The sequence below is a fragment of the Megalopta genalis genome, chromosome 18 (genome assembly GCF_051020955.1).
Source record: "Megalopta genalis isolate 19385.01 chromosome 18, iyMegGena1_principal, whole genome shotgun sequence".
Taxonomy (NCBI): domain Eukaryota; kingdom Metazoa; phylum Arthropoda; class Insecta; order Hymenoptera; family Halictidae; genus Megalopta; species Megalopta genalis.
This window is the reverse complement of record NC_135030.1, coordinates 2,249,568-2,265,942: the sequence shown is the minus strand read 5'-3', so window position 1 is coordinate 2,265,942 and position 16,375 is coordinate 2,249,568. Positions and strand designations below refer to the sequence as shown.

General features: G+C 43.6%; 1 protein-coding gene across 6 annotated transcripts in view; it reads left to right on the top strand.

Annotated features, from left to right (window-relative positions):
- The first annotated feature begins 384 nt into the window (after window positions 1-384).
- LOC117228487 (dystrophin) overlaps window positions 385-16,375 on the top strand; it is a 654,106-nt gene continuing 638,115 nt past the window's right edge. For 3 of the 6 annotated variants that reach the window (XM_076527279.1, XM_076527278.1, XM_076527282.1), the window contains exon 1: window positions 385-4,433. In XM_076527279.1, the coding sequence (XP_076383394.1) occupies window positions 2,409-4,433 (2,025 nt within the window). In that variant the 5' untranslated portion in view covers window positions 385-2,408. The remainder of the gene's footprint in view (window positions 4,434-16,375) is intronic. The other 3 variants (XM_076527281.1, XM_076527280.1, XM_076527283.1) reach the window with 1 other exon arrangement.

Below are 16,375 nucleotides of genomic sequence, written 5' to 3'. Positions count from 1 at the left end.
CGAGAAGAAACAGGCACGAGGATCGGCACGGTCGTCGGCGACGCCGTCGTCGGCGACGTTGACGGCGTACACAGCCTCGGAGAAACTCGGCTGGACCAGCCGGGGTGGGACGCGGCGAGGGTGCAGCAGGGCCGTACCAATGTTCCCTCAGGAACGGCGGCCGGAGCGAGAGAGAACGAGGGAGGACAAGTGGGAGGACCGCGGAGAGGAAGCGGGAGATGGGGAAAGATAGAGCGAGACAGAACGGCGAGGAGGTAGGAGAGGCTGGAAGACAGAGAGAGAAAGAGAGAGAGAGAGAGCGAGCACCGACGATCCGCGAGGCGCAGGCGTGCGGGTGCTCGCGGCTCGAATCCCGCCGTATTCCAAAGAGGAACACGCCACTCCGCCCCCGGCACGGCAGCCACGCGTCAGTCTCACCCGACTGACCTCCTGTCCCTAACTTCCCTCTTCGATTCCTGACCCGCGCACATTGAACTCACGCGGTTCCCACCGGCGAGGACACCGGTGCGCGGTGTTCTCGGCTGCCTCCAGTCGATCTGCGACCGGAACACTCGCGTCATCGTCGAGGATCATGCTGGCGAGCCTGGCTGCCACCGACGACCGGCTTGGTTCCCTCGAAGCTTCCGAGGCGACGGAGCAGCGTCGTTATGGGACCGGTGCTCCAGGAAGATGGTAGACCGGCGGTCGGTTCAGTGATCCGTCACGAGAGCTAAGTCGTCGAGCAGACATGGGAACGGCTGGCAAGAACATCGAAGAAGGAACCGGCCTAGAATCGGGCGAAGCGGACGGAGCTTTCGTGATCCCGATTCGACGGCTAGAATAGTGAGCGATCGTCCGTTTAGCGAAGGAAGAGGGAAGAAGTGTTTTTCGCGCGTCGTCGATCGTCTCGGAGATAATATCGTATCTGTTTTGTTTTGTTTCCGAAACTGTTGTGCCGATTCGTCGACTTAACGTGCCCGGTTTGGTGGTGTTACAGTGTACGCGCGGTAACGGGTAAACCTCGGGGATAACTCCGAAAACCGGTGACGTGTTCCGATGATTGTTTTGCAGTGAAGGTTCGAAGGAAGTTTCTTCCTTTTTGCCCCCGGCGGTGGTTCCGCGTGAAACGCGTCGCGGCCGATCGAGAATCGCGATCACCCGTTCTAGGCCACGCACGATCGACCACGTGGTAAATTTTCAATCGCATGTAGAGTTTCTGTTGCTCGAGAGCCCGTAGAGGCGACGCACGTAGCCGCGAAACCATTGGATGGTCGTTGGGATAGAGAAGAATCTCGCTTGGATCGATAAGCATCCAACGATCGTAGATCGAAGTTCTTATTAAAACAAATCATTACTAGAGGATTTAGTGATCGTTGTCGTTATAGCGGAGATTTATTAATCGAAAATCTTAATCTATTACATAGAGATATCTATTACATATTTGAAAGATTTATACCGGTTGTTCGCGATCAATATAAAACCAGTTGAGAGAGATATTTATTGAAACGAAGAAGATACAGACGAAAACGAAGTGGGAAGAACGAAGCGTAGAGGGAGGAAGATAACGAAGAAGAAAGAAAACGGCTGCGAAAGATCGGATTTCTGTTGGGGACACAACAGCCCGGCTAACGAGCCAGTACTCTAAATATAATAATGGTCATGAGTTCGCGCTTTAATCCGCATAACAATCGACGAGTAATTAATAACGATCGATTCGCGCGAGAATACCGGCCGTTGAATTAACGCGCGCCGGCAGATACAATTAATCAAATGTTATTCCGAAATATTATACGATCTCCGGCTGCGGGGGACAAAGCTTGACTATCGGCCTATCGACTGATGCAACGAACGAGCAAACAGAGCCTGAATACCGAATATCGTTCGCCGGCGACGCGAGCGAGGAACGCTCGTGTAATTCGAAACACGGCGCCGAGGTGGGATAACCGTCGATAAAAATGGAGATTGGCCGACTCGACGACATAGCAGAGGCAGCAGATGTTTGAACTACCAGACGACGAACCGCGGAGATTATCGATTCGTTCGCACGCGGGTGGCAAACATGTCGCGCGCGAAATGTGCACGAGCTAGTTCGCGAACGACCGAAACCCGCTCCGAATGGTAGCGACGGGTCAACATTGACTCAACGATTCGCGGAATCGAATTTTTCCAGGCGACATTTCCGGCTGAAACACCGCTAAGTATTATAGTTGGACGACTACTATTCGTTGGAGACATCGAACCAGGATAGGTACGCGTTCGACGAACGCTGGGACAATAAACGAGACCGAAAGGACTCTTGGTTGTACAGAGAATAATAAATAACAACAGTGGGGACAGAGAGGCAGAAACGATTTCGCGAGCGCGTGAAAGACCATGATCGTGCTGGCGGACACCTAGTCGGGTAGTGTCCAGACGCCGCTAATACCCAAATGGGCGAGCCGAAACCCGCCTCGTCTCCGCAGCCAAACGGCGGCGTGAAACAGAAGCCGACCAGCCTGAACCTCGCACCGGTTCCCGGTTTCTATCGCAATGTCAACGGACGTGCGAGCCTGAATGATCGTCATCTACAGCACGTCACCGCTGTCATCGGCGGTGAGCGCGCCGCACGCGTCAACAACAAGTCCTCCTCGCCAAACCCTGCCGGCCCAATCAACAACAATACCGAGTCCGCTGGCAATTCAGCAATCAGCAACACCGTCCAGCTACCAGCTCTACCAACAGTACCACCACTATCAGCATTATCTTCAGCGTGGTCGTTGTCTGCAGAACTTGAAAATCTGCTGGAACCCCCGCCCCCACCGGCCCCAGCACATCCAGCGAGCACGCTACGAGCAAACTCCATCAACGACCACCAGCAACAGCAGCACCAGCAACACCAACAGCACCAGCAACTCCAACAGCACCAGCTGCAGCAGCAGCAACAGCATCACCAGCACCAGCAGCAGCAACATCAACATCAACAACAACAACAACAGCAACGGAATAACGTTCAATCGTCCCCGATCAACCAGTTGCCCACCCGTAGCCCGAGTCACAATGGTCACGGATTCCCATTGTACACCCCACCAGCCCCGATACCAGCATCCGGCGCAAATAAAGTTCGCTCTACTCCCAACGGTCTACCCCAACCAACAGCCCCGAGGCGTCCTCATAGTATTACCGCTCCAGCATACCACCATGTCGTCTCAGGTATCCACCACTCCCTTGGTCAACTCGCTGGTCGAGCAAACGCAACGTCAGCACTATCATCATCATCACCATCATCATCATCATCACCCGCATGTGGCTCAACATCAGCAACAGCAGCAGCAGCAGCAACAACACCAGCAGCCACAGTCGCACCAGGATCCGCAACACCGTCATCGTGGAGCTCCATTGGCGCACCAAGCACTACCGCAGCCGGGGTTGTACCAGGCGGGTTGGCACAACGGCGGGCCCATTCGGTCGCCGGTACTCCAGTATCTGTACCCGCCGGCGGTGGTAACAACAATGGCGGCGTCAATGGTGTCAACGGTCAACAGGAGCCACGGGGCAACGGTGCACCCGTCAACGGTACAATGGGACCCACGACTCGCAGCGTTATACCACCCCAATCTTTATGGAACGGGCAGCTACAGCAACCCGTACCTAGGCGGCCTCACAGCATCGCCTCGACACCCGTTACAGCTCCAGCAGGCGTGCCTGCAGCAACTCCAACAGCAACACCAGCAGCCGGCGTACCATCGTCCGCTCGTGCAACAGCAGCCGAGCCTATACAGTGGGGTTCCTCTGGAATGGTGTTGCACCAACCCATACCTCGCAGGGCGTACGCTTCGACCCTGCCACATCCCCAGCCACCCACGCCCACGTCACAAGGGCCCGCTCTGAGCATACTGACGAATCCAGGTAATTCGAACACGTGGACGCCGGGCGCCGCTCTGCGACCCAGGCCTCATAGCATCGCCACCACCCCTCAAACCGCCCCGATGCCGCCCGCTTCGCCCTCGGATTCCGGCTATCGATCTCTGCCGTCCGCCGCGAGCGACTATCAGATACTTAAGTCACCGTCGAGAACTCAACAGCAGACGCAACAGCAACACCACCAGCAACAACAGCAGAACCAGAGCGCCGTGCGACGCCTGTCTTTGCCGTCTGCTCAGTCTCTTCTTCGTGCTTCCGCGCCAAGGCCGAGCCCGACCTTCCACGGACTGCCGTTCCGGCCATTTAACTGCGGCGTCTCGCCAAACGGCAACCCGATCTTTTTGGGGTGCACTCATCTGCACAACACCAGCCCCGGCACCACCACCAGCACCGGAACCAGAACCTCCACGCCGGCTACGAGCCCCGCGACCCCGCTCACCACCTCGCAGGCCATACAGCAGCTGCTGGCGCAACCACGGAACGGATTCAAGATAGTCGACGATAAGGTCTCGCTCTTCATAGAGATCCTCGACACACAGGAGAGGTTCTCCAAGGTCAGTCTACTCTCGTCACTCACTCCCTCTCTCTCTCTCTCTCTCTCTCTCTCTCTCTCTGTCGCTCTTTATACTCTCCCTACCGTCTATAGCCTACTACCGCCTACCATCGCGATCACTCTGCGAGCACCGCGTTCGTTGTATGCTCCCGTTATATTTAGATCGATTCATGAGCAGTTCCGATGCCTTCTCGGCCATCGTGCTTTCAATTAAGATATGCGCTCGTTGATGCTTTATTTTCGACGCGGGATGAATCGAGGGACTGAACAGCTGGCCGACGGGCAGAATTTATCTTACGCTGGTTTTCATCAATGAACTGGATTGTTTTTCGGTCACTGTTCGAGGAATTATTGAGTAACTTATCGTTGGTTAAGCCAGTTTTGGAGGAAGCGTTCAGGAAGTTTTCACGAAAGCGTTTCTCATCCTTTAAGCAGGAGGAAGGGTCCTATCTTGCAGAAAAATAGACCTATTTTCTCGTCAAATATTTTCCTCCGTATCCGGAAGAACAAACGATGCGAACGCTGATACATGTATCGTACGGCAGTTCGTGTTCCTCCATTTATTTTTATTGGGCTTCCGCTGCAATGTGGTTTCGAGAGAAAAAGCAAACGACCGACTGGTTGTTTTTGGGCATTCGATAAACGAGAACATAACTAACAAAGGCTTTGTTTTCTTTTACAAAAATGGGGTTGTGTTTCGTGCGTGAACGAAACGAATCCCGAATACTTTGATTATAATGGCATTCGAAAATAAATCTGTGGCCTAGGGAATAAGGATTGATTATTTTACGAACGAAAAGAATTCGGAGAAGGATTATCCTGTATCGTGACAATTCAGTAATTGAAAATACGAAGGAAACTGATTTGAAGCGTGCAACTGTAAATAGCCATTTTCATTTATTATAATCTCGAATTTTAGGAATATCTCGTGCAAGCGTAACTATAAGACTTCTCAAATCATATAAAAGTAAGTGGAGTACGAATTTTTTTTACTGGACGCAGTGAAACATCTCCTGAAAAGTAACATTTTATGTGATCTTGCTCTCGAAATCTGATAATGATATGCTATTAATCAAGTAGCATTTCGTCGCAGAATGTTTTGCAATTGAATGCTGCGAAGAATACTCTATCCATTAATGGTGGAATCATAGTTAATTGCCGAGAATTGATTTGTTGATTGTATTTGTTTTTCGACACTCCTAAACGCCTCCGTCATTTCCTAAAATACTGTAGATAAGTTGAATCGAAGTAAATACAGAGGCTCCAAATAATTGAGAGATAGTTTTTTGTTCGTAGGATTTTTATTTTTTCAGTATTGTTTGATGTGGATACGACGTTACCATAAATAAGTATCTACTTGATGCTAAACTTCGACCTGATTTCATATAAATGTGATTTCATTGGCAAAATAAAATATCTCGGAAGTTATAAACCGATAAATGTAAATATAAGATACAGTTAAAGATAAGGTTATAAATATTATCACTATCTTCGTGTGATATATCTACGGTTACAAGGTGGAACGCCGCACTGTGAGACAAAGCGACGAAATAAGATCGAGATGATTTTTTTCACATTAATGCTGAAGTGATGCAGAATAAGGAAGAAATAAAGAGAATGTAGAATGTAGGTTCTCCAACCTCGAAAATTTGTGTTTTTGAAATGTTCCAACAAAATCGTGATTTATCCAATGCAATAAATTCTCCCTAATTGACCCTCAGCTTGTACACAAAAATGGACAATTTAGGAACAGAAGATACGATTATTTGAGCTTGATTTTTTTTTATTTTTATAGTTACCGATCGCCAACAACTATAAAAACGAGCCACGAGGCTTAAATAGTCGTACCTTCTCTGCCCAAATTGTCTATTTTTGTTTCCAAGCTGAGGGTTAATTAAGGAAGGCTAATTATATACAGTTACATTTTTTTACAACATGTTATACATCATTCTCCTTAGATTTAGACACGCTGATTTCAAATTCAGTCGCAAAATTTATCTGCTACTTCGAGATTTTAAAGAAAAAGCTAACGAAATCGAGATTGTTTCGTTGAAATGTTTCAAGTTTAATAGAAATTGTCAAAGTTAAAAAATGTCCGTACTACACTCTCTCCATGTTCCCTTAAAGATCAACACTGTATCTCATTTCTATCAAAAGTTCTTCGATTTTGTCACAATCTGCATCATTTTACCGAGTGTGCGCCACATATCACACGTTTCCAGTACCAAAACATATAATATTAGACATTTCTGCAATAACCATCTATTTAATTCTTTGTATCAGCAGTGCTCCCTTGTTCTTTAATTTTTCTCCGCCCATCGTATTCGTTTTCACAATTTTTCTTCTGGTATATCCTATTCTTCAGAATTTTCTTCTACAGCCACACATCCATAATCTAACTTATTCATATAAATATAACTCACTAAACCATTCAAACATGTTTGAAATAAAATTGTTGAATATTTCAACAACGGGAAGTATCGATCAATGGCACGAGAGATGGCACACCTTCCATTTCGAATAAAAATGTATTCTTTCCGAGCCAGAAAGACAATTTTTCAAATTCAAGCATCTCATCTATTCGCAGCACCATTCGCGAGTCACGCATGAAACTCGCTAAATATTATTATCCTCCGAACAGGGAAAAGGGTAAATCTTCCTTATTGGTCGTGTCGGATATTACTCCCTTGCCACAAGTGTAACCGAATACTTCTTGCGCTCTAGCTGGAACGTGGAATCTTCTCTGGTCGGTCGCATGTAATGCCCCGATTCCCCATAGAATTCCCTGCACGGTTACTTCGGCCGTACGCTCGGGATCGGACGGTCGATTCGATCGTGCGATCGTGAAGCTGTCTTCCTAAGTCGTTGTTTCGCGGAATTTAGGAGCGATTCGACGCCGGTTGCTTCAGTTTTCGTTTTAAATCGATAATGCACCGGCCGGCGATGAGCAGGGATCCCATCTCGCTGTGGCATCCATCGCGCTTGAGTCATACATAAATTTCGGCCTTGAAAAATAAATGCGTTCCCCGCGTTTCGGGACGACGACGACGACGACGACGATACTCGTCTGCCGGTCGATCGATGGAAACCGAGCCGGATGAAAGAGCGAGAAAACGGACACAGGAATGAGAAAGACAGAATAGAAGGGCAAGAGAATGAGAGAAAGTTCGCGGGACAGGGGAGAAAGGGAGACGTCGACTTCTCTCGTTCGAGCCAGTAACTTTATGATTTCGCAACGCCATCTTGTCACATTATTTACATGCAAAAGCTCGAAGGCAGAGGGGGATCGGGGTACGGTAATGTATCGCAAGTTTCGAGATCCGATTTACCCTCGCTTCCGCCGCGAGCCGGCGTGCACGCGCCTCTGCGTTCTGCATAATGCAACAGGAAATTGCGACGTTAACACGTGGAAAGTCCATTCTTGGACGTGGCCAGTCGATCGCTGCTAAAAAATCAAACGATTCGACCGCTTCAACCGCGATTTCATAGCATGGGCTCGAAATAACAGTACATGCTGAACGGATCTAAACGACCTTCGTTGCCGTCCAATCCTAATTACAGTCTCTCGCGACTTAAGAAATTGCAATAGAGAGGAGGAAGTCCACAGATGACGGACATATTAGGTCTACCGGAAAGTACTGTCCGTTTTTGAATTGAAATATAACACAATTTTCATATATTTAATAATATTTATTGTAGAATATACTTTCCATCGTTACTTATAACTTCTTGCCAGCGTGTTAAACGCATGCACAAAGCAAACATTCTGTGTCATAATTTTCTTCGTAATCACTTTTCCATCATTTAGAATAATTCCTTCTTCATCATCTGTCGAACTATCACTTCTGCGCGTTCTCTTTTAGTGTTCCTTTTGGAATTGTCTTTCTTAGTTTCGCATTACATTATAATAAGAACTTTCGATGATCCCATATTTGTAAACAATAACATGTTACATATTATAAGGAATCTTCAGGTTAATCTTCAATCTTTAACGATATGTTAGGTCTACCGGAAAGTTCTGTCCGTTTTTTAATTGAAATATAACACAATTTTCATACGTTTAATAATATTTATTGTAGAATACTCTTTCCATCGTTACTTATGACTTCTTGCCAGCGTGTTAAACGCATGCACAAAGCAAACATTCTGTGTCATAATTTTCTTCGTAATCACTTTTCCATCATTTAGAATAATTCCTTCTTCATCATCTGTCGAACTATCACTTCTGCGCGTTCTCTTTTAGTGTTCCTTTTGGAATTGTCTTTCTTAGTTTCGCATTACGTTATAATAAGAACTTTCAATGATCCCATATTATAAGGAATCTTCAGGTTAATCTTCAATCTTTAACGATATATTAGGTCTACCGGAAAGTTCTGTCCGTTTTTGAATTGAAATACAACACAATTTTCATACATTTAATAATATTTATTGTAGAATATACTTTCCATCGTTACTTATGACTTCTTGCCAGCGCGATGGCAACTTGTAAATGCCATTTTTAAAAAATGATTTATTTTTAGAGGCGAAGAACTCGACTAGTGCTTGGTTGACATCGGCTTCGGTTTTGAATTTTTTTTCCTGTAAAAAGTTTTGCAAAGAGAGAAACAAGTGATAATCGGAGGGTGCTAGGTCCGGGGAGTATGGTGGATGCGACAGAATTTCCCGGCCTAGCTCTGTGATTTTCTGACGAGTCGCCAAAGCAGCATGTGGTCTGGCATTATCATCGGTAGCCATGTTTCAGTTTATTTAGGAGAGTACATGTGTGTAAATGCAATGATAAAGAGAGATAGTCATATATGTCTCGAATCAACATGTGCGTATGGATTGAAACTCGAAGCGACACTATCGGACAGATCTTTGCGGTAGACCTAATAGTAATAAGAAATATAATTACAGTGAATTCTCTCCAATTGTCGCGTAGCTTGTACTCAACAATTGACAATTTGGGAAGAGAAGCCTCGATTATTCGAGCCTCGCTGTTCGTTTTTATCGTTGTTGAGAACCGGCGACTACAAAAACGAGTCGCAAGGCTCGAATAAATCATATCTCATCTGCCCAAATTGTGCATTGAAGTGACACTATCGGACAGAACTTTCCGGTAGACCTAATATTTTTTTCAAATTTCTCGACGCTTGAACCGGGGTCTTTGTAAAACAAAAGTATTCGTACTTTTTGTATGCTGAAAAGATATTTTTTCAATTGTTACGAGCCGAGGGCAAGGCGGTTTTACGTGCCCAGAGATTTTATGCGATTTTGTAGTTTCGATAAGGGAATCAAAATTTAGTTTATCAGAATCGAAAGTTTATCACATCAGCTGGGCGCCATTATAAGGGTAAATGTTTCGCGAACTAGCCGATGTCAATTTCATCATCGCGACGTCACTAGGTAGATGAGGTATCGTCGACTAGTCGATGTCTGTTTCATCACTGGGGCGCCATCATAAGGGTAAATGTTTTGTCATTTAGCCGATCTCTATTTCATCACCGGGACGTCACTAGTAGAATAATAATAATAATAATGTAATTAATGTAATTCTAGAAAGTGAAACGCTGAAGCAATTCTTTTCTCCCTCGCTACTTATTGGATTTTGAAACTCTTACTTTATATATTTAATAGAAGTAAGATTTTTGTGAACTTGTCTATAAAATATGAATTTGCGTATAATAATGTTGTCTGTTTGCTGTATATTTTCGACTCTGCCATCCACGTTATTTTATATAATGAACTAAAATTCAGTAGTTATTAAATCTAGCGAATTACTTTTAGGATAGCATACGTTTCGGTTGAATAACAGTCAAATTCAGTGGCCTGACAAAATTAGTCTGTCATCGATTCATAAACATTGTAATAGTCTCAAACTTGAGACTATTGCATGTTTTATCCTGGAAACACCCGGAATTGTATCTCCCGGAATTTTTGGCATCCGACAGCATGAATTAAAATGATTAAATCGTGGTTTCTCGTGGAATTTCTCATTTGTTTACACTTTGTGACACAGAAAGAGCTTTATTCCTTGATTATTGTCTTGATCCAGAGTGCATTTCTTAACTGATGTAAGTAAACTTCTGTATTGTTTTCAATATAGATTCTTTTTGTTTGCTTTAATGAACACACACAACAAAATCTTGAATATATAACAGACAAATTACAATAGAACTCCTTTTCCAGTTAATAAAACATTTGATAAAATATTTGAAGTCCTCGAACCTCAACTAGTTAAAACTGAAATTTAATCCCTTCGTCCCTAATTATTCTCCTAACAAGAGAAGACATTTTCTGCTTCTTGCATATCTTTATTCGCGTTTATTTCTAGAACTTTGATAACAGAAGAATCAAATTTTGCTTTAGTTTTGGAGAAATAAATAACATTTGTATTTATTAGATTATGTATGAAATCTTCGTCACGCTTCTAACTCGTTAGTGCAAGGGGTTAAAGTATATTAAAAGTCACCATTGCAATTAGGCAATTCTTACTTTCCATACTAAGAATGTGAGAATTGCATCTTTTATAGTACGATACCTATTCTACTGTATTACAGTATATTTTTAACATAAATTTGAATTATGTAAGAATTCTCAATAGAAATTAAAATTATAATAGATTTTTAATGAGAATTTCGATTATGATTAGATTTAAATAGGGGTCAGAGTTTAGATTGTAATAGATTCTCAATAAAAATTTTAATCGGTATGAATTTTTTATACAAATTGCAATTACAGTGGATGTTTTAGAGAAATGTAAATTACAATAAATTACTTAATTAGTTCTAGCAAAATCCAGTTACTTAACCCCTCGAAAATAAGCTTATGCTTTTAGCTTTTGAATCGTCCCTAATCGTCAGTACGTTCGCTTCTCGGCGAACGGTACATAATTTTCCATTTCCGGTTGCTGACCTCGAAACGTGCCTTCAATGTGTCCTCCAATAAAACTAAAAGAGAGATCCGCGATGATTCCTCCGTTCCCATCGAAAGCTATCCGCTCGAAGACCGAGGGCAGGGGTATATCATTAAAACTTCATCGTTCCCGCGATTCTCTTTTCAATTGCTCCGCAGAAACGCGGCGCGGGAATGTTATATTAAACGAATCGCTCTGCCGGTGCTCGTGGAATAAAAAATGATGCCCGTTCCGCGTGTTCCTTTTGTTCGTCTAAATGCTTTTAAAAGGTATCTTGCGGGACGATTGTTTAAGGAGATCAGTACTCCGCCTGTTACTCCGTTGTTTCCCTCTTCTGTACCCCCCTTGCTCTCTCCCTCTTTGGCCCGACGTCGAAACTGTTACAACGACATTTCCTGGCCTGCATAAAGTATCCAGACGACGTGGATATTCCTCCAGCATCTCGAGGGGAAGAAATTGGAATATTCCTAAGAAATCCTCAACATTGAATTTACCTAAACCCGATCCGACTTCGGAGCATCGACATGCTTGAAATGATTTCTATGAAACGTTCGAACAGCGATCATTCGATTCACAAAATATCAGTGACTTTATTCATATTCATAATAGTTTGTAGAATGACGGATATTCGACGAATCTCCAAACACGCAACGCTGCGTTTTTTTACATTAAAATTAATTTTCAGTCTAATGTTTCTGCATCATTAAATTTATTTATATTTTTAGTAAATGTGCAGAACTATATGACCATCAAGTTTGTCTTTCTAAATGGAGTTATTTTTATTTCTTTACTGAAATTTAATTAAACGGAATCCTTTAATGAAAGATCATCGAACAAAATGGAAAATACATTACAGATTATACTTCGTTCCAAGTAAAAAAAAATTTTCTATTTCATTGAACAAATCAGCGATTACTTAGTTGCCAATCCAATATTATTTCCGTAAAAGATGTCGAATAGCGCGAGTAGAGGAGAAGACCTTATCTGATAAACACGCGTGAAACAGAATTGTTCCGTAAATACGGAATCCTTGGAATACTATTCTTTCGATGAAAACGGTTACTGTCTACGGGAAACGATCTTCATTGTTCAACCCACGAATTCTTTATCGGCAACAGTCTCTCGAAAGGGAGAAAAAGGGGGAGCGTGGAGTAATATCGAAATATTTGTCCAGATTTCGTTCGAAACCAGACAATAAGTCGCAACGAAGTAAGGGGATGGCAGCTCCCAGATTCCTCGAGGTCTTCCAACTTCCGAGTTGCCTGTCCGTCGTTCTTTCGGCTCGTTTTATTTCACTGGGAGAAACCTTAGCTTCGTTGCCAGCCTCCGGGGGATTAAATCCCGCGAAAATCACCGGAGTTCGGATTAGATCGTGTACCGGGAATTCCCTCGAAATTCTTCCTTTGCCGTTCGACCAACTCGCGATGTTTACGAGTTGGTGTTTCGGAGACCACGTGGCTCCGGGACCAGGCAACGCTGCTCCACTCGGTGTACTTGTAGACAAAGGAAACAGAGCTTTCATAGAACTATCGACGTTCTTATGACAAGCAAAGTAAGCAATTATTACACGAATTATACTCTTCGTAACCAGATCTGGACAAATTGAGATGAAAGTAAGAAACAACTGAGGTAGTGGAGCCGGTTACTCTGTGGTGACCAATTGCTGTGACTTCTGTTTTCTTCTATTTTGTTTATTTTTTAATTGAAAAATTTAATATCGATCTATTTAAAATGTTATGCCAACTTGTCTACTGTACTTTTTAGGTCAATACTTTTTTGTGGAAAATCTTGGGCATCAACTAATGCATAAAAAATGTAAAATGTGGTGGAGTCGGTTACTACGGGGTGACCAATTTCTATAGCTTCGATTTGCTTTCGAGCATAATTAATTTTATATTCATCGATTTATAAGAAATATTAAACTTTTTCATGGAAAAATGAACAAAATAAAAAAAAATCCAGCGGCACAGCAATTGGTCACCACAGAATAACCGGCTCGACTACCCTAATTCTATTTTTTCGAAAATCGAAGTCACCCTAAACCGTTTTATTTCGATTTAAATGTCATTTATGACAGGTTATTGGTAGAAATTTCTGTCACGAGTTAAACTTATTAAAATACAAGGGGTTAATAATGTTTCTTCGCGTCTCCAAAATAACAGAGATATTCAAGTGTTAATTAAGGCCGATTCACTCTGCAAATGAAAGTAGCCGTGCGTTGAGGGATTAATTAGAACAGTCCTCCAAATAAGACTTACCTGTATGCATGAACGTTGCAACTATCGAGGTCCCATCGTGCCTCCTTTACACCAATCTGACGAGATATTGTTGATCGTACAAGACATGTCCTTCCTTGCCCCCGTCTTGCTTTCCCGCCCCCCACTCCCAGCTCTTTGAATACCTCGCGGAGTTGCCGAATGGCATATTAGTTTCCAAGTCGACGCTGCTGCGTTTAATTGAAGTCTATCGCGGCTCAAAGCATGAACAGCCAAGCCACGCAAGAAGCCTGTACGCGGCTAAGCGCGCTCGATTCTCCGGTGAACGGGGCGTCTGCTCTCGTAACTTGCCCGCCCCTGCGCCGCAATAAATGTACACGGGATTTCGGTTCGACTGAATTAGCTCAGTTGTAGGGCAACAAGCCCTACCAGTAATACCAAACAAAATGTAAAACATGATCGATAGAACGTACAATGACAGTCATATGGTGTCCCAAAAATGTCTCGCAATCTGCAAATGGCGGGTTCCTCGGATCATTTGAAGCAACTTTGTTCTTAGCGAAAATGTTCTACGAGGCTTCGTTCACGAGTTATCGACGAAAAACAGTGGCCAATGGGCGGCGAGATTGGCCGGCGCTCCGCCCTTGCGGCCAATGCTGCGTGGCGCTGCCCATCTGACGCAGCGGCAGCGCTAGGCACGGGCGGAGCGTCGGCCGTACTCGATTCTTATTGGTCACTGTTTTTCGTTAATAACTCGTCAACGGTGCCTCGGAGAAAATTTTTGCAAAGGAAAAAGTTGCTTCAAACGACCCGAGGAACTCGCCACTTTCGGATTGTAAGTGGAGTGGGCAATTGTTACATTGATAATGAAACAATGTAATTGACAAAATTTGCATGATATTCAAGGAGATACAATGTGACGTGAATAATTTTCGAATCGGTACAGGTATCGATAGGAGTACAGGTAAGATTTCAGTTTCGGTCAGAAAAAAGAAACGCGATTTTCAACGTTTAACATTTCCAATTTGCCACCGCGTATTTGCCGTCTTCGCGCAACGACATGACACCGAGGTGGAGGTTGCATTTGATGTTGATTTTAATGAAATAAACGTTGTAATTACACCGCGATATTAACTTATATAGAGAACAGTTGCCTTTTCATTACGTGTTCGTCGTCGTCGTCGTCGAGGAGTTAATCCGCCTTCACAAAACGGTTTATAAAACCGCAAATTGCTACCAAAAGCCACAGTTCCAGGAATCCAATTACGAACCCAAGAGTTCCCTCTTTTGATGTTGAAATAATGTTCGCGTCGCTCTATCGTCAGACGCTTTGCCATCGTGTATATATATATATGTATACATAAGTACAGGTACATTTATGTATTTATCGAAAGTACAACGGTACGTTTTCTCTGAAAACTTTTGCTCCGTCTGCGAGGCGAGGCGATGGAAAAGTGCAACGTGTCGGGGCAATTGTGGAGGCCTTGAGGGATATCTTGGCTCGCGGAGCGAGCAACAGTCAGAGCGTCGGGCGGCAACGAATTGAAACGAATCGAAGCTGACTGTGCTTCGATAGGTTCGCGCGGGAAAATTCTCGGGCTAACGCGTAAAAATAAATCGCTTCGTTATTTTAACGAGAACACCCCAGCCAGACCGAGGAACTCTTCCAATCCGGTTCTGGGGCGTACTTTCGAATTCTATTTCCCATTATTGGCTGGGCGAAAGTTTCGCGCCATAGTGGCGAGTTAACGCGAAACAATGCGCCCGCGCCGGGAATGTTATGCCGGGCACGGAATCAGGTCCGGCCGGTAATGGAAATTCCTGGCAAATTTCTATCGAGGTTATCGTTAAACCGAGCCGCGGAACGGCCGAAAACGTACACGATCAAGTCGTCATTTTTCTTCTCCTTTTTTCTTTTTTATCGTTGTTTAAACAGCGATCCCGTTCGTCGTTTTATCGAACGCTTATTTAGTTGCGCCTCCGCTCGCTTCGGCAAACTTTCGGAATTTGAAAAAGAGGAAATGCCAAGTCGAATTTCACGCTGTTCACGCTCTTCGCTCGAATGCGTTGCTTGATGTACACCTTGCTTAACAATTTCATATGTTACACACAAGGTGTCATGCACACTAGAAAATTAAAACAGCCGTCACGGTTAAATTACTCAAGGTTATGTCAAGATTATGTCAAGATTATGTCAAGGTTATGTTAAGGTTATGTCAGGGTTAATATATGTCAAGGTTATGTCAAGGTTATGTCAAGGTCAACATATGTCAATGTTATGTCAAGGTTATGTCAGGGTCAATATATGTCAAGGTTATGTCAAGGTTATGTCAAGGTCAACAAATGTCAATGTTATGTCAAGGTCAACATATGTCAATGTTATGTCAAGGTTATGTCAGGGTCAATATATGTCAAGGTTATGTCAAGGTTATGTCAAGGTCAACAAATGTCAATGTTATGTCAAGGTCAACATATGTCAATGTTATGTCAAGGTCAACATATGTCAAGGTTATGTCAAGGTTTTGTCAAGGTTATGTCAAGGTCAACATATGAAATTTTTAAGCAAGGTGTACAGTGAAGATTAACAAAGTACGTAAATGATATTTTAATTTAAATAATTCCATGTCCGAACACAGTTCGACGAATGATTCGCGAAGCTAATTTAATAAATAATAATCGTGTTAAAGGACGTAAGGGATATGTTTGTTAGAGAAATATGAAGAATATTATCAATAAGAATGGTAGCGATTAAAAGGTTTACACGAATTTATAATTCTAAAATAATTTTGTTGGCTCAATTTTAATAATTCACGGGTAAATACTCAATTTCTG